Source organism: Cardiocondyla obscurior, linkage group LG26, assembly GCF_019399895.1.
Source record: "Cardiocondyla obscurior isolate alpha-2009 linkage group LG26, Cobs3.1, whole genome shotgun sequence".
NCBI classification, from domain to species: domain Eukaryota; kingdom Metazoa; phylum Arthropoda; class Insecta; order Hymenoptera; family Formicidae; genus Cardiocondyla; species Cardiocondyla obscurior.
The window spans coordinates 169,591-187,807 of NC_091889.1; the positions used below are offsets into that span (position 1 = coordinate 169,591).

An 18,217-nucleotide genomic window follows, 5' to 3' on the forward strand; every position below is an offset into this window, starting at 1 on the left:
CCATTTAACATTTTTTTTTTTATATTCTGTAACAGAAAACTATGGTGGCTGCGTGCGCAGTGTAATTGACATAAGCTTGACCCGCGCCAGCCAATCTTGTCGTCCAATTAGAAAAGCGCGAATCACGCTCGCGCCAATTCTGCCGCAATGCGAAGCGAGCCTGATGCCGGAGTAATCAAGACGTTCAACGTCCTGCCGTCCAAGGCAGCACGTGCGCATCGGCAGAATCGGTGCGCCATCTTGTCAGTCCACCTGACGTATTGCTGAAATTCGGCGTGTCCGGGTACGCTTACGCCGTGTCCACCGTCTCTGCAAACTTCTGCATCACGATGGACTCGATCCCGAGAACGCACAAAGGTATTCCTGTCTTCTCAAGATTCACCGATTCACTCCCGTTAATCGCCTTCGCGCGCAACTTAAATGCAATAATAAGCAGCCGAAAATTAACTCTGTCAGACCGAAGAGTTCACAACTCTTCCGTCTCACTCGGCTCAATGAGAATCGTAAACAGTAACATTTGTTATCAGACAACTTTTAAGTAATGCAACACATGGAGTATGTTTCGTATTATGAATGAAACGTCGAACGTATATGAGATACGAAGCGTCAGCTGTTTGTTATGCTGAACGATTCATTGGACGAACACTTCGTGTAACATTTGTCTTACATTGTCGATTTCGTTTCCAATGCCAGCAATATTTCGTATCGTGTTTTATCTGTAGTATTCAACATTATTTGAATTTGTAGTACTTATTTATTACAATCTGACTAACAATATTTTTAATCTGTATTACAGACATAGAAGCACAGATAAGGGAGATACAGTCAAAGAAGAAGGAGCTTCTGAATGCAGCATCTGAAAAAGAGCAGGTTGCTCTGGGAAAGACTGGTTTTTACGATCAGGACATTTATGACAGTAGTAATAACAAATTTGATGGCTATGTTACATCAATTGCAACAAATGATGAAATTGAGGTATATTTTTTTAGGATATTCTTAAATATTTATAACTTTAACATTAAAAAATCTAGGTTATTTTTATATATTTATTATTAATTTAATATTTTTTTTTGTATTTTTAAAATTAAAACTTTATGTTTGGGATAGGATTATGATCCATTTGCGGACAAACGATTACCCACCATAATTGACAGAGAGGAGAAGGATTATGATCCATTTGCTGACAGACGACGACCTACTATAGCCGACAGAGAAGATGAATATAGACAGAAAAGACGTAGAATGATTATTTCTCCTGAGCGTGTTGACCCTTTTGCAGAAGGTTGGTATAATTGTTTTGTAACTCAAAAAATTAATTAAAATAATAAAGCAATAAATTAATTTTTATTAAAACTATAATTTTTTTAAATTACAGGTGGAAAAACACCTGATATTGGCTCCAGAACATACACAGAGATTATGCGGGAACAAATGCTTAAAGGTGAAGAAACAGAGGTATGTGATATTTGTATTTTTTTTTTAATAATATGCAAAAATATTTAATATTTAAAGTAATATATAAAATTAATTTTTATTGTAATATAGAATTTTTTAATTATATATTTTACATTTTGTTACAGTTGAGAAAAAGATTAGCAGAAAAGGCAAAAGACGGTACTTTGAAAGCCAATGGTGAACCAAAACCAGCTCCTAAAAAAAGAGGCCGTTGGGATCAAACGGATGATACTCCAGTGCAGAAAAAAATATCTGGTGCTTCGGCAACACCTACATCTTGGGATAATGCAGATGTATGTTTGTCGTGTTAATTTTATATTACCTTTGCATTTTAATTTATTATTTAAAATTTAATATAAAAATTAAAATATTAATTTTAATTTTATTTTATTTTCTTTATTCTAATTTTCTTTTTTTTTTTTTTTTTTTTTTTTTTACTGTTGTAGGTGACACCAGCTGCTATTAGATGGGATGAAACTCCAGGTCATGGTAAAGGAGCAGAGACTCCTGGGGCTACTCCTGGAGTCAGTACACGAATGTGGGATGCCACACCAGCGCATGCAACGCCTGGAGCTGTGACTCCGAGTAGAGATACACCTTCTCATGAAAAAGCTGTAACAAGTCGCAGAAATCGTTGGGATGAAACTCCGAAAACTGAAAGAGGTTAATCTACAATTTTTTTTTTTTTAAATTATTTTGGATAATAAACTGAATAAATACATAAGAATATTTCGTATAAATACATATTTAAGACAAATAAATATAATTATATTTTAACTCTATAGAAACACCTGGACATAACAGCGGTTGGGCAGAGACTCCGAGAACTGATCGAGTTGCTGGAGATTTAATACAGGAAACTCCGACTCCTTCGGCGAGCAAAAGACGAAGTCGGTGGGATGAAACTCCATCAAATCAAACGCCTGGCTCGATGACGCCGCAAACCCCGGCGACACCTCTTGCAACACCCCATCAGACAACAATTTTAACACCAAGTGCCGTCACGCCGACGGGACCCAAAGCGATGGGTTTGGCTACACCGACTCCAGGACATTTAATGTCCATGACGCCTGAACAATTACAGGCATATCGTTGGGAACGCGAGATAGACGAACGCAACAGACCTTTGTCAGACGATGAGTTAGATGCGCTATTTCCTCCTGGATACAAAATTTTGCAACCTCCAGCAGGTAAAATACATTTTTTTAATATAATAATAATTATTAAAATTATTAAAAAAAAAAAAAAAAAAAAAAATGTACGCATTATACTTTTTCAGGATACATACCCATTCGCACGCCCGCTAGGAAGCTCACTGCAACGCCTACGCCTATTGCTGGTACACCTCAAGGTTTCTTCATTCAAACAGAAGACAAAAGCGCTAAGTACGTGGATAATCAACCAAAAGGAAATTTACCATTTATGAAGCCAGAAGACGCGCAGTATTTCGACAAATTGTTGGTTGACGTAGACGAAGAAACACTAAGTCCTGAGGAACAGAAAGAAAGAAAAATCATGAAACTGCTCTTAAAAATAAAAAATGGAACTCCTCCAATGCGTAAAGCTGCTTTGAGACAAATTACGGATAAAGCAAGAGAATTTGGTGCCGGACCGTTGTTCAACCAAATTCTTCCCCTTCTCATGTCACCTACTCTTGAAGATCAAGAACGTCATTTACTGGTCAAAGTCATTGATCGTATTTTATATAAACTGGATGATTTGGTGCGACCATATGTTCACAAGGTAATTTTTTATTCTTATTATTTTATCGATTTATTTTTATTTTATTTCGTTTTATTTTACTAACTGTTCCATTTTCTAGATTTTAGTCGTCATCGAACCTCTATTAATCGACGAAGACTACTATGCACGTGTTGAAGGCAGAGAAATTATTTCTAATTTGGCAAAAGCTGCAGGATTAGCTACAATGATTTCCACAATGAGACCGGATATTGATAATATTGATGAATACGTTCGTAATACGACAGCAAGAGCATTTGCGGTTGTTGCTTCAGCTCTCGGAATTCCTTCACTTCTTCCTTTCTTAAAAGCTGTTTGTCGCAGCAAGAAATCTTGGCAAGCGCGACATACTGGTATTAAAATTGTACAACAAATAGCTATTTTAATGGGCTGCGCCATTTTACCGCATTTGAAGAGCTTGGTAGAAATTATTGAACATGGTAAATTAAATTAATATAACATTTTTTTACGTATATATATAATCCATATATTTTAATTATATTAATTATATTTTTTTTTAAATACTATGTTACTAACGACAAAATATTAAAATATTTCAGGTCTTGTGGATGAGCAACAGAAAGTACGAACAATTACTGCTTTAGCTATTGCTGCATTAGCTGAGGCAGCAACGCCATATGGTATCGAAAGTTTCGACTCTGTGCTAAAACCACTGTGGAAAGGTATTCGTACACATAGAGGAAAAGGTTTAGCAGCTTTCCTAAAAGCTATTGGTTATCTTATTCCTTTGATGGACGCAGAATATGCAAATTACTATACTAGGGAAGTAATGCTAATCCTTATACGTGAATTCCAGTCTCCCGATGAAGAAATGAAAAAAATTGTATTGAAGGTAAAATTTTATTTATTATTTCTAGATACTACTATAAAGAACGCGCTTTGCGCGCGTTATTTACTGCTTATTCTTTCTTAAAAAAAAAGCTGTTTTATATTTAATGTATGTATTTTACATAGTACTTTAGCATCTCTCTTTTCTTTAAATGTAATTTAAATATACATTCAAATATCAATAAAAAATTTTTTACTCTTGTGGCACAAAGTGAGCCAAGTGATAGAACCAATCCGCATCGCGGTGACAATGAATTCAATTCGATTTTGCACTGCTGTTTTTAAGATAGGATATATTGTGATATATATAAAATAAATTTTATATTAAATCTTTTTAATAATTTAAATAAATCGTATTTTTTTTAATAGGTAGTTAAACAATGTTGTGCGACGGATGGTGTGGAAGCTCAATACATAAAAGATGAAATTTTACCGCACTTCTTTAAACATTTCTGGAATCATCGTATGGCACTAGATCGCAGAAATTATCGACAGGTAAACAATACATTAACTTTTTTCCTTTTTTTAAGCAAAAAATATAAAATTCTTATTAATATTTATAATTAAATTAATAAAATTGCAGCTTGTGGATACGACAGTAGAAATAGCTAACAAAGTGGGCGCATCAGAGATTATTAATAGAGTAGTAGACGATTTAAAGGACGAAAATGAACAGTATAGAAAAATGGTGATGGAAACGATTGAGAAAATAATGGGCAATTTAGGAGCAGCAGATGTCGATTCACGTTTAGAAGAACAGCTTATCGATGGAATCTTATATGCTTTCCAGGAACAAACTACTGAGGTTTGTCGAATCTGATTAATTAATAAACTGTAATTAGTATAAGGATAAATATTTTAAATAATAAAGAACGTACATTAAACTATTTTTATTTATAGGATGTCGTAATGTTAAATGGTTTTGGAACGATTGTGAACACATTGGGTAAAAGAGTGAAGGCATATCTTCCTCAAATATGCGGTACAATATTGTGGAGATTGAATAATAAATCTGCAAAGGTCAGACAACAAGCAGCAGATCTTATTTCACGTATTGCAGTCGTTATGAAAACGTGTCAAGAAGTAAGAATTACATTTTTATATTTTTGAATTAATACACTCGATACATAGAAATAATATACTAATAAAATAATATTAACTTATGCAATATATATTATATTTTTAGGAAAAATTAATGGGACATTTAGGAGTCGTTTTGTACGAGTATTTAGGCGAAGAATATCCAGAAGTATTAGGTAGCATTTTAGGAGCATTGAAAGCCATTGTTAACGTTATAGGAATGACAAAAATGACACCACCTATTAAGGATTTGTTACCAAGACTTACACCCATCTTGAAAAACAGACACGAAAAGGTAAAGTTTTTATGTGTAAATACACAATATATCGGATTTTATTTTTACATTAATCATATTACTGAATAAAATAAAATTATTTTAAAATAATATGAAAATTATGTTATAATGTATTTCTTTTAGAGTTCTTACTAAATTTTTATTTTACTATTTATCTTGTTATAGGTACAAGAAAATTGTATTGATCTCGTAGGCAGAATTGCAGATCGAGGTCCCGAATATGTTTCCGCTCGAGAATGGATGAGAATATGCTTTGAATTATTGGAACTACTGAAAGCACATAAAAAAGCTATTAGAAGAGCAACAGTAAATACTTTTGGTTACATTGCCAAAGCTATTGGGTAAGTTATTCGATTAATTAATATTTAATATTTTTTATATATTAATAAAATTTTTGTATATTCTTTTTAAATAGGCCACACGATGTCTTAGCCACACTTTTAAACAATTTGAAAGTACAAGAACGTCAGAATCGTGTTTGTACCACAGTTGCTATTGCCATCGTTGCTGAAACTTGTAGCCCTTTCACAGTGTTACCTGCGTTGATGAACGAGTATAGAGTGCCCGAATTAAATGTACAGAACGGAGTATTAAAATCCTTATCGTTCTTGTTCGAGTATATTGGCGAGATGGGCAAAGATTATATTTACGCTGTCAGTCCGTTACTAGAAGATGCACTTATGGATAGGTAAGATGCCTGAATATTAAAATATACTAATTTTATTATTGCTAATGGCTTTTATTATTGCAAATTAAATTCAAATTTTTTTTTTTTTTTTTCAGAGATCTAGTACACAGACAGACCGCCTGTGCCGCAATTAAGCACATGGCATTAGGTGTTTATGGATTTGGATGTGAAGATGCATTAATACATTTATTAAATCATGTATGGCCAAACGTTTTCGAAACTTCACCACATTTAGTGCAAGCGTTTATGGACGCTGTAGATGGATTACGCGTTGCACTTGGGCCAATCAAGATTTTACAGTATACACTACAGGTATGTGATTATTTTAATTTTTATAAGCACATGTATCTTTTAATTAACCAAGTGTTAAGGGTATGTTATTAATATATGCGTTACGCGTTTGTGCTTAAATTGCAGGGTTTGTTCCATCCAGCTCGTAAAGTTCGCGACGTTTATTGGAAAATATATAATTCTCTTTACATCGGTGGACAAGATGCTCTCGTAGCTGGTTACCCTCGTATCATGAACGATCCAAAGAACCAATATATTAGATACGAATTGGATTATGTATTGTAATAGAGAACTTGCAGCAATAATACAATTACAAACAAGGTTCTTATATCTCTATAAGTATAAATATTCATTAAAACTCATCGTTATAAAGATGAGTGTAAATAAATTTTGAAGTTTTTTTTCCTCCCTAATTTCCAAAATTTATGAAAAAAAATCTATTATTCCAGATATATTTGGAACAACTACGTGTGTATTTCACGCCGTCATTTCCGATGTCTAACGAAAAAAGGCTGAAGATATATTACATTACATTTAATCTAAAAACGTATTATTACGACACTTGTGTAGATATCCGATAGTAATTTTGAAGGCATGGAAATGTCAGCACATAATGAGAACACGCCAGGCTGTAGTTCATTATTTTAGATCGTAATTCTTTTAATTTTAGTTTTATTAAAACTTAACTTAACATTTTGAAGTTTTGAATTCCGTGAGCTTTAGAACTTTTGTCAATATTTAAAAGACTTGTAGATATTTCACTTTCTAGATACTGTAGATCCTAAGTCTTTGCTGTCTCTAGACTTATAGTTTTATTTCATTAAAAAAAAGTTATATTTTTTTGCGAGGCAAAAGCGCGAATAATTTTAGCAGTTTTATTGATCGATCACAAATATACATAAATTGTTATATTATTTTATATCTAATTAAAAAGAAAAAGATTTTTATTTGAAGGATAAATATGCAAGAGATGTCCATTATTGTTTCAATTTATCTTGGAAATTCTTCTAAGAAAAAAGAAAACGAGAAAAGATTAGTATTTAAAAGTATAAAAATTACAGAAAATTAATTTTTATACATTTTATGTACACTGAAAGGCAGAATATGGCATTTGCTGCGACGAACAGCTGGCGTACGTGACTTCCCCCTATCTCGGCCGCCGAGTGCGGGGAGGTGTAGTAGGCCGCGTTTCCCCTCAGTCCTCTGTGACCGGTGCTCTGTGAAACATCTACGCACGTGCTTCGTGTGAGATTCGACGCACACCACGCCAAGATCACGTACGCTAACCGCCGTCGCAGTACCACGAACGCCACTCCTGACGGTGAGTGTACATATATCATGCATCTCTATGTTTAAATTACAAATCCATAGATTGTTATAGACTCACTGAATTCACTATTAACTTTTTCTATCCGTATGACTAAATTTATAAATTTATGGACGTTTTAAATATTATCTACAAACACTTTCTTGAAGAAATTATCAACTTTTTTGCTTCTTCTCTGGCTATATTACCACGTTTATTGAAACAACTCGATATCATCGTACTTACATAATACATGTTAGGCCAATAAATTTAACAGTCTATGGATTTATAAGTTAATAAATTTTTTTTAAGCCTGTGCAAAATAAGCAATTATTTAAATTTTTTTTTATCTTAGAATGAACAAAAAACTTGAGATATGACATGCTCGAGAACTTAATTACAACTAATATCAAATTAATAAACGTATTCGACAGTTATCTCATCCATATTTACCCTGTATATTGAAAAAAATTGAGAATAATCGAATATCGTTCCGCGGATGTTAATGTATGTAGCACCGAACACCTTTGAAAAAAGGTGAATTAGATCGTTACATAGACTAATTACAGATAATGACGGCAACTTTTCGATTCTTAAAATAATGTTTTATAAAATGTGGCCTTAAACTTTATAAAACATTTAATACGCGGCTTCGCACACGCGCTAATTAAGAAACATCATTACTTTATTACAATAAGGTACTCTGAAATTTTTCGATTTTCGGATGCAAAGTTCCAAAACGCCAAGGAATAAAGGCCCTAAAAATTTTCGAATAACAGATTCTCGAGGCATGTCTTTATTTTAATTTTTTTAAATATATTTAGATTTGTTATGTACAATATTTGCTAGATTCCGATTGACTTTATTGGACTTTTAATTTAATTTGAAAATTTAAAAACCACAAGAGTTATAATCTTTATTTTACAAAAGATCTGTTTCTTTTAACTTTACATTTATCTTTCCGAATTTTAAAAAGTTTAAGTGTATTCTAATTTTATAATTTAATGGAAATTTTTTTATTCTGTATTTATTCACTTTTCGAAAATCTTTATGCCCTTAAATCTTTACTTTACTTCAAGGATAAATATCTTCGGATTTATCTTATATAGTCCCTTATACATTTACACTTAACGAATCTGTTAACTTGTAGCGATACGATTAAAAATTACAATAACTTTGGTATGCGATTATATTATATAAAGAGGCTCAGTCCTTCCTAACGTACATAGTTAATACTCATTAACTAATTAAATATAATTAATACTTATAGTTAATTAATAAAAGTACTTAAATATTTCTGCACGCTGTACATTATCATTATTCGTTTTTCTTTTTTCAAATCTGTTGGTGCATTATAATTTAGTTATAAATAAATAGAAGCAAAGATATTTTTGGATCCGATCTACAGTTCCCAATAACAATGATTTTATCTAATTTAGCTGGATATAGCAAAAACAAAATTGAAACAATTATAATACATAATTTTAATAAATTCTCTATAATCTTCAGAATGTTAAGATCTTTGGCGGACATTGATTAAATTACATTTTAGGCTTATCACCTCGATTCAAATTGTAAAATTTTCAGGTTCTACATGAATTTGAATTAAAAATTGAAATTAAAACCATTTAATCTAAAAACATCTAATACTTAAGCAATTTATTCAATTTTGAAATGCATAAAATGCTTAAATCGTATTTTTGTATATTGAGTTTCTTAAATCTTGGCCATTTAAAATCCTAGATATTTCAAAACTGATGTTGTCGTATCTTGCATTCCTTAAATTTTTCTCATAAGTTCTTCAACCTAGTAATTTTTATTATTCTTATTAATTAATGATTATGCCATACATATAAGAAATAAAAATAATCTCCTCCAGTAAAAATACAATTTTCCAAAATATATAGCGTTTTCTTATATAAGTATTTAAAAAATGCCAGTGGAATATTTAGAAATTAATAAAGCTACAATTCCTTTAGCAATGCAACTATCTATCTTACCAATATGATATTTTTGGAAAAGATGGATAAGGCAAAGCAGAAAAAAATCCATATGCTGGAAAAGTAAAAAGATGTAAACCAACACGTCAAACAATAAGAGATTTTTGCGAAATAGCAATCAGAAGGGCGTAACAATCGCCGTCGCTTCGCCTCTGCTAGACGGTAAAGAGGCGCACTTGTGCCATTTGTTCGTGTGTGGATCGTAACACTCAACGGTGGAAATTGTAATCTGTGTGCGGTAGAAATTAATTTCCTGTGACTGGTCGCCGCCTATGACGTATAACCGACTATCGGCCGCTGCAACTGCCGGGTAAAATCTGCCCATGCTCATAGGAGCGACGACGCTCCATTTGTTCTGAAATATTACAATGCATTTACTGACAAGTTGAAGTTACATTGTTGTACTAATCTAATTTTGATATAAAGAAAAATCTATACATTAATTATTCTAATAGCAGCCGAGATAAACATAAATTATACCTTTTCAAAGGAATATCTTTCGACCGATGTCAAAACTTCCTGATTTTTACTAGTGCCACCAACGACGTACATATAACCATCGAGAATCGTAATACCCATCTGTGAACGCGGTGTAATCATTGGAGCCAGATAATTCCATTCTCTAGTTACAGGATTGTAACTCAACACATCCTGACGATGTCGACTGTTATGAGTACAACCACCCACGATGTAAATTAGTCCTGTAAAGAATTTTTTTAATTAGAATTAAAATATTTATTACAGGTGTGTGTAGATAAGAGGAGCAAATAGACATAAAAAATTAACTATATATTCGGAATTATTACCTTCGTACGCCACGACACCCATACTGAACCGTGGCTCTGGAAGATAGCCTTCAAGAGTCCATGTATTGGTAATCGGATCGTATATTTCAATAGAGCCGCCGATGTCCTCACCCACCCATCCGCCAAACGCGTACAAGCTGTTATCCAAGGCACAAAGACCGAAATCGCACCTGGGTTCTTCCATACAAGCAATGGGGGTCCACACATTGTCACGAGGATCATAGCACTCGCAGTTAGCGATTATACAGGATTCCAGCTCACCGCCAATAACGTATACCTTGCCGTCCAACAAAGCCACTCCCGGTAAAATGCGTCCTATGCTGATTGGAGCGACTTCGCTCCATTCTCTAAAAATACGTTCATTCATTAAATGAAAGTGTTCTGTTTAACAAAAAAAAAAAAAAAATTAAAAAAATTAAAAAATAAAAAAAAACCTTAATTTTATTTTAATACTTAAAAATTTAAAAACAAAGGAAAAATATCGAAAATTGTACCCAGTGAATATGTCGTATTTTTCGATGGTTTCGTAAGTACTCTCGGAAGTTCTACCCCAACTCTCCGCAGAGTGTTCTCGTTTAGACCCGCCGATTACCAAAATATTCTTTCTGGCGCAAATCCGAGGCTGGGCGTGAAGAGGCACCAGGCAACCTTTGTTCGAGACTAGATCTTTTTGTATAGATCGCAGCGCGACAATGAGACTCGCGTCCTTGCACTCTAGAATAATACGTTCTAGCCTTGCTAATGAACACAGTCGCAAGCGTACGTGGCTAAGAATCTCGAATACGTAGCATCTCCGCGCGGGGATGTCGTGAACGATCCAATTGTACGCGGCCTGGAAGACCTGCAGAAAGTAAAGAATAATTTTTACATTATATTATACATATCATATATATTAAAAAAAAAATTTATCAATTACAGTTACATTATTTAAAATTTTAAGAACGAACAAACCTGGCATTCAGTATCGATGTGAATATAATCACTGCTAAGAAATTGAACAAGATGCTCCTTGGGCAAATCCAGAAATTCTTCTTCCTGACAGATTTGAGGAAAATTGGCTTCTATAAAGCGTAGGGCAGTTTCCAAAAGATCCAGTCTGTTATGTATTTCAGCAAATCTGCAATTAATAGTGACGATAATTATTATACAGGATGTTCCATCGTAAATAGATACTTTTGAGAGTAGGTAAAACTTATCGAAAAAAAAAAAAACGAAAAACATTAGAATTTTTTAAATTTATATCTTAGCTATGGGATACTGTATAATTGCTCTATTTCAGTTATAAAATAATATTCCTTTTGTTATTTTTATTCTATCTATTCTTTAAATATTACGAAACAATTTTAATTCTTAGTCTTCTTACCTGTAAATTCCAAGGGCATTAGAATAATGTAGCTGCTGTTTAAGATAATTGATACAGCCAGCTACTACATCATCTAACTCTAGCATATCAGCGGCAGCGAATAATTCCTGTACGTTATCCTGTGTGATGTCTACATTGCCGCTATATATAAAGTCCACTAACTGGGAGAGAATGTGAGGGGAGATTGAGTGAATCTCCACAAGTTCCTGTTGTTCCTCGACGAGGCCGACAGTGAACATGGCATTGAAATAGGCGCTACCGGCAGCCAGAACAGATCTATGCGCTCTGATGATTCTATCGCCCGCCACCAATCCCACATCGCTAAATTTGTTATCCCGCCTTTGTGCATTGAGATTGTGTAAAAGTTTTGGTGGATAATGACCCACTGCATAAACTACACTCGAAACATCCGATGATTGTTTCACCGGTTGATTAGCAAAGTCCATATTAGAATTGTGGCCATTTTTCAGAGTCGGCGCCACACCATCCGCCATGAAACCATCAAGATGTGCTTTATCCACAGATCCTGCAAAAAATTTAATATAAAAAAAAAAAAATAGCATTAACTTATATAAACAATAATATAACAGTCTTCAAATTTTATTAAATAATTTTATTTTTCTTTTTTTTAATTAATAAAATTAAACAGTGAATACTTTCAAGCAGTAAATCATTCTTATTTTAATTATTTAAATAAAATAAATATTATAAATAAACTAATAGATAAATTTCTGCCGAACAATATGCAAATACTTTAAAAAATGTATACCCAGTAGTTTAATGATTTACTGAAAACCCAACATACATATATTTATAAAGAAAAAGAGCACAAATCGGAGTAACAAAACTTTCAACATGCTCCACCTTGGATGAAAAAAGATCAAGTAACAATTGTGACATTTTTGTCACTTAAATTAATTTGCAATCAATAAGTTCTCGTAACAATTTGATCGGGAGATTTAATTATCATAAAGATTATTTCGCGAGATACTTACGGCATAAACGAGAAAGCACCCTGTAAACGCTGTAGAACGATTTTGTGTTATTTTTCCCCTTTAAGCGCATCACTACCACCTCATGTTTGACCGACGCGTTAATCGATTCCGTGCGCGCGGACAGATCGTTCCCGGAAACGTCGCGAGAGAGACGAACTCCCGCACGCTCAGATTAAATAATATACTTCGTTGACAAGAAGCTTGACATACGTCAGATAACCTATTTAAGTACGTAAAACTAGTCGAGGTGGGAACGGCGTCAGTGCGTCCGCGTAAAAAAATATTCCTGATTGACTGCCTCTCCATTTCACTTCTCGGGAAATACGTTGCCAACTTGAAACGCAATCCTCCAATTAGTTACTGCAGTTGAGGCAGTTGGTGCGCTATTTTCATTTCTCGAAAATCACTGTTTTGTTAATAATATTTAAATAAACGTCACAATTACTAAATAAGATTCAGCTGAAAACATATATGACATAAATATATAATTATTGTTTGATAAAAGGATAGTAACTATTTAAAAAATTATGACATCGTGAAAGGTAAGAATGCAAAGTGACAAATTTAAATGAGAATATTTTCTCGCAGTAAAAAAATCAATTTAAATTAAACGCAAGAAATTCGTCTGGTGCTCTTAATCAATAACGAAAAGTACGCAATGTATAATTTATATATTATATATTCCATACTCTATTGACACATGAGCGTGTATGTACAAAGTCCTTTGTGGAAGAATTACTTTAATCTTCTCATATAAAAAAAACTGAATCTTCACTCTAACTTGCGCGTTTTACATTGATTTTTTACCATTATTAACGTACATAAATTACAAATTCTCTATTTTTCTCATCGCACATTGAAACTTAATGTTAGTTACTGACGAGTCTACTTTGCTCAAAAATCAGTATACATAAGTATACATATGTCGCGTTTATAAATTACTGACCCGTCTATTTTGTCTTAACAAATCAATTATATGCGATATCGCGCTTTACACTTGTCATTTACACGTATAACAATCATGCATATCAGATTAATAAAAAGATTCGTTTATTCATTTTTTAATTACTTCTTTAACGTGAGAAAAAAAACAAATTTTTTTAATCAATCTAATATGATTCTTAATACCTAAATAATATAATTTGCTTCTATCATTTTTCCGTCGATACTTGAATAAGAAAATAATATATAATTTTTTTCTGTATTTTCTTTCCAAAAACGAATAATTTTTCCATTCTTTCAAGATTTTTTTTCTGAATCTATACATAGGTTTTAATTGAAAGATCAGTCAAATTCGATTTACACGTAATTATATACATGTATATGCTAAAAACAGATACTAATTTCATAATTGTTCTAAGCCAAGAATTTAAAAGTTCTACGAAGCAAGAATCCAGACAAAGATTCAAACAAAGTTTGCAGTTTCACTTTAAATTTAAACTTTTTAAATTAAACCAAATTTATCTTTTGTCACTTTATTTCTTTTTATATTAATTCGTTACAGTGCAAACGTTATGTATAAAACTATTGTAACTTACATTTAAAAGAAAAAAATACATGTATTATAGAAAAATAAGTAAAAAATATGTTAAAAAATTTATTAATCTCTGTTAATTATGGAGATTCAACAAGTGGCAGCTTTTCTGGACGTTTAGACGAAAAAACATTTCGTCTGCATAAATTATCTACAGCGTATTTGCTTACATACGGATTATTAAGTAATCTCTGAAGTACTTTATTCATTTTTTTTTTCTTTTGGAATTCTTACTTCGTTTTTAAACTCTTGATTGTTTAAGTCTTTGGATATTTATTCGAATTTTTAGTTCACTAATTTTTAAATCCTTGAACTTCAACTTTATATGTATAAACATATATACGAACCAAAAAATAACATCAATTTCCAACTGTAAGTATATAATAACTAAATAAAATATAATTTAAAAAGTAGGATATTCAAGAATTTTTATGTTCATTCATACACGCTATAAACAGAAATGCATATACACTTTCAAGCTTCTAATTTTGAAAATTATTTAAATTCTTGAATGGCCTAAAATTTTAATTATGCTCTACTTCTATATTTTTTGTAATTTTACAGCTATTGCCTATTTCGATTTCTAATTTCAACTTCTATTAAAAAATTCATTGTAATATTTAAATATATTTATAACAAGTCTATCGTTTAAGTTGTATCTTTGAAATTATAAATCCATAAATTTATAGCTACTTCGATATATATCCTTAATCTATATTCGTTAATTTGGGTCTTTAAATCACACAACTCCTGAAACTTTTTTCTTAATTACAACAATAAAATGTGATTTAAAAAGAGTTATAACCTATTTAAATTGTTATATGATACATTTTTTATAAATATATCTTATATGATAAAAACAAAATTTAGATAAAACTGAAAATTCAAGAATCATGTTTCAGTTTCAATTTTTTTGCTTCTATTCATATATCACACACGTTTGTAAGTAATTTACAATATATTTATGTTTGAAAATATAATTGTCAGAGTTTTATATTCGTCTTATATTCACAAGTGTTTAATTCCAAAATTAAAATAATAATTTAAGAGAGTATTTGTATATACAGATCTAAAGACCCACGAGCTATAGACCATGACTTACAAGGATTTAAAAATACAAAAATCTAAAAATTCGAGAATGTAATATTCCTGAATATTTTTCTTCCTGAAGCATGTTTTACATTCAAACATCGGTACTTATTATTTACAGTATCTATTTTGTAGATGGCTAAATTCCTGAATTCTTAAATCCTTAGATTTTTAAGTCGGCTGAATTTATAGAACGTTATGAACTTTTTGTATTCTTGGAATCAGCAAAATTTTTATGAAAATTTACGAAGTTACTTGTATACCCATTTTTTGTAATTATTATTACAAAACTTTTCTTTAAATTTTGCATATTTAGTCTCACAAGATTTATAAATATTTGTAATGCTGAATTGCAATTAACAAATTTTATAAATTTTCCAATTCTTGAATATTGAACTTTTTTTAATTTGTGATTAGGAACTAGTTAGGAACTTTCCATATTATTGTGTTATATCCATAGTTCTATGAACGTTCATTATTAACATAAAATGTTATTTAAAAAACATTTCAATAATTACCCAAGGATCTAAGTTTCCAGTAATGCACAAGACTGTGCTTTTCTCTCAGCTTTATGGCTGTTTAAAGGAGTGGACATTATTTACATAGCACACATTTACACGATATGTTACAATCTCTTCTTTGGCAACGAGCCAAAGGCCGATAAGACGGTGGGTTTGGCGCTAGAACCGGATGATGTGAGAGTTGTCAAGGTGGGTTGCGTGAGAAGTACCGTGGGTTTGGCGGTTACAGCAGCGGCAGCGGCAGCCGCGACAGCAGCGGCGGCAGCAGCACCACTGGTCGCCACCTGGTCCCACTTACTTTTCCGTTTTTTGGCATTCTCGGTACCACTGGAAGAACTATTGGGCCGCTTAGCTGTGCCAGAAACAATCTCAATTTCGATCTTCTTCTCCTTGCGCGCCTTTTCGAGCTTGTCCATCTCCGCCTTTTGTACTAAAGCAAGTTCCTCGTAATAAGAGTCCTTGCTCCACTTGAACGGGTCAAACCTGTCCGGCGGGTAGTTGGTGCCCAGCTCGTTTATGCTACAAAACTGAATGAGTTTTTCGTAAATGGAGGGATTCCGGAACTCCTTACGTTGTTGAATCAACATGTTCATGTCCAGCCCGCCGCTTTCCATTTTCCTATACAGTCTCGCGATCTTGTCCTGTAGCTCGGCGGGACATTGACCGGGCGGTTCCGGTGGTATCGTCACACCGTAAGGGTCCACCGCCTCACCGCCATTATCTGAAACCAATTCTCCGGAACGCGAGGAGGGTGACCGACGCTCAGCACCACCGCCGACGGCGACGACGGTGGTAGAGGCGACGGTGGTGGCGGCGACATTGCCGGTAGGTGCCGGGAGACCGTTCTCCTCGGAATGTTCCGCGATCGATGCGACGACTGCCGCGCCCGTCGTCATCAACGACGACGATGACGACGACGGCACCGACAGCACCGACGGCGGCGGTGCAGCAACGGTCACCCCCTCATCATCGGAGACTACCGCATCGTCAAAATAAGAGACCAATCGTTGCACCTTTGTGGCCGCTTCCGGCAAGTCGCTACTACTACCGGCGGACTTGCCGACGGCGGGACTATGCGAGGCTGAACGGCCTCCAGATATGGGACTGGTGCCAGATCGGGCCTGGGGCTGACGACCGACTTGGGCATTATGCGGGGCGGCCCCCTGGGGAGTGTTCGAATTCTCCTCCTGCAGGCGCTCGTCTTCCACCCCGTCCTCGCCCTCCGAGTCGGTATAGGTGGCCGTGAGAGATGCCAGAGCAACACTTTGTACAGACATGGTTAGTTGGCTTTGAGTGCCCGCGTTGCTACCAAGCGATATTTTGTGTGGGAACTCACCGGTCTGGCGCAGCGCGGCCTGGCCCAGCGCCCAGCTCTTCAGCCACGTAAGGGCTTTAGGCGCGGGGACAGGGAGGACCTAAATTATTTACGGGCCTTAATGATGGGCGCGTTGAGCTTTGGTCGTTTTTATTACGAACCTAAAATCAGACAAATTTATCAATGCACGATATCAATTCAACAATCTTAGTTTTATAGTTTTAATATTAATATAAAATATTACACTTTAGACAATATCTCGCAAATATCATAATCTCTACAGAAAAAAAAATCTATCTGTAAATCGTAATATCACGTTTTATCCTATGAACTTATTAATTAGACTCTTTGTCTTCAAAATTCTCGCAATGCAAACCAAGTTCAAGTCGAGCATGCAAACTGCTCTAAAATCTTGTCGCGCGTAACATAATCGGCGTTAAAGTCAATGAGGAAATTATTAACGATGTTAATAGAAAAGCAAAAGCAGCGTTTAAAGTGCAAGGACGCTTCGGAATCGCGTGTCTTTGCTTGCTCGGTGGTCGAGATCGAGCGAACGAGCAAATTGTAGGTTAAGATTAAACCGAGTCACGATAACTCGACTACCTCTCACGGGGAAATTTCACTAACCTCAAACTTTCAACGTCCACGATCACCTAGTTCAATTCACCTCCGATCGTTCGCACATTGCAACCGATTCTTTATCAGATCGTGCAAATAAATATTCGACAGAGCGAGATTACTTCTGATTACTCCGCCATCAGTGTCAGGGTGGTGAACAGTGAAGTTCGCTCTTGAAAAAGGTAGGGACAATTTTTAGCGCCTCTATAGCAGTCTCTCCGGAAAAGATTAACTAAAAGCGATGACGCAAGATATTGCGCGAAACTCAAATC

General features: G+C 34.0%; 3 protein-coding genes across 4 annotated transcripts; 1 reads left to right on the forward strand and 2 right to left on the reverse strand.

The window, feature by feature from the left end:
• The first annotated feature begins 204 nt into the window (after positions 1 to 204).
• Positions 205 to 6,786, forward strand: Sf3b1 (splicing factor 3B subunit 1). The gene is made up of 18 exons (XM_070672768.1): positions 205 to 357; positions 797 to 975; positions 1,108 to 1,282; positions 1,376 to 1,455; positions 1,581 to 1,748; positions 1,902 to 2,118; positions 2,241 to 2,645; positions 2,735 to 3,198; positions 3,278 to 3,635; positions 3,756 to 4,048; positions 4,414 to 4,539; positions 4,628 to 4,849; positions 4,945 to 5,127; positions 5,231 to 5,419; positions 5,585 to 5,760; positions 5,835 to 6,107; positions 6,203 to 6,419; positions 6,525 to 6,786. Exons 1-18 carry the CDS (start codon positions 330 to 332, stop codon positions 6,681 to 6,683), a joined length of 3,912 nt encoding a protein of 1,303 aa, XP_070528869.1. The 5' UTR covers positions 205 to 329; the 3' UTR covers positions 6,684 to 6,786.
• A 1,451-nt stretch (positions 6,787 to 8,237) lies between these two features.
• Positions 8,238 to 13,539, reverse strand: LOC139112037 (actin-binding protein IPP). The gene is made up of 7 exons (XM_070672813.1): positions 12,869 to 13,539; positions 11,874 to 12,399; positions 11,462 to 11,627; positions 11,005 to 11,351; positions 10,511 to 10,857; positions 10,185 to 10,405; positions 8,238 to 10,059 (listed from the first exon to the last, which is right to left on the reverse strand). The coding sequence occupies exons 1-7, from the start codon at positions 12,936 to 12,938 to the stop codon at positions 9,823 to 9,825; spliced, it is 1,914 nt and encodes a 637-aa protein (XP_070528914.1). The 5' UTR covers positions 12,939 to 13,539; the 3' UTR covers positions 8,238 to 9,822.
• A 151-nt stretch (positions 13,540 to 13,690) lies between these two features.
• LOC139112045 (SAP30-binding protein) lies at positions 13,691 to 18,121 on the reverse strand. Of its 2 annotated transcripts, XR_011547313.1 has the most exons (3): positions 17,955 to 18,121; positions 17,349 to 17,488; positions 17,134 to 17,275 (listed from the first exon to the last, which is right to left on the reverse strand). XR_011547313.1 is itself a non-coding variant. In XM_070672828.1 (2 exons), the coding sequence occupies exon 2, from the start codon at positions 17,287 to 17,289 to the stop codon at positions 16,117 to 16,119; it is 1,173 nt and encodes a 390-aa protein (XP_070528929.1). In that variant the 5' UTR covers positions 17,290 to 17,488; positions 17,955 to 18,117; the 3' UTR covers positions 13,691 to 16,116. The 2 variants fall into 2 exon arrangements, 1 of the variants encoding a protein (XP_070528929.1); XM_070672828.1 differs by having other exon boundaries at positions 13,691 to 17,488; positions 17,955 to 18,117.
• Positions 18,122 to 18,217: the final 96 nt, after the last annotated feature.

Coding starts and splice junctions, on each gene's coding strand:
- Sf3b1 (XM_070672768.1), top strand. CDS start 330: ATGGACTCGATCCCGAGAACGCACAAAG. Junction 358..796: donor GATCCCGAGAACGCACAAAG/GTATTCCTGTCT, acceptor TCTGTATTACAG/ACATAGAAGCACAGATAAGG. Junction 4,540..4,627: donor ATCGCAGAAATTATCGACAG/GTAAACAATACA, acceptor ATAAAATTGCAG/CTTGTGGATACGACAGTAGA.
- LOC139112037 (XM_070672813.1), bottom strand. CDS start 12,938: ATGCGCTTAAAGGGGAAAAATAACACAAAATCGTTCTACAGCGTTTAC. Junction 11,352..11,461: donor ACATCGATACTGAATGCCAG/GTTTGTTCGTTC, acceptor TACTTTCTGCAG/GTCTTCCAGGCCGCGTACAA. Junction 10,406..10,510: donor GGGTGTCGTGGCGTACGAAG/GTAATAATTCCG, acceptor AATTCTTTACAG/GACTAATTTACATCGTGGGT.
- LOC139112045 (XM_070672828.1), bottom strand. CDS start 17,289: ATGTCTGTACAAAGTGTTGCTCTGGCATCTCTCACGGCCACCTATACC.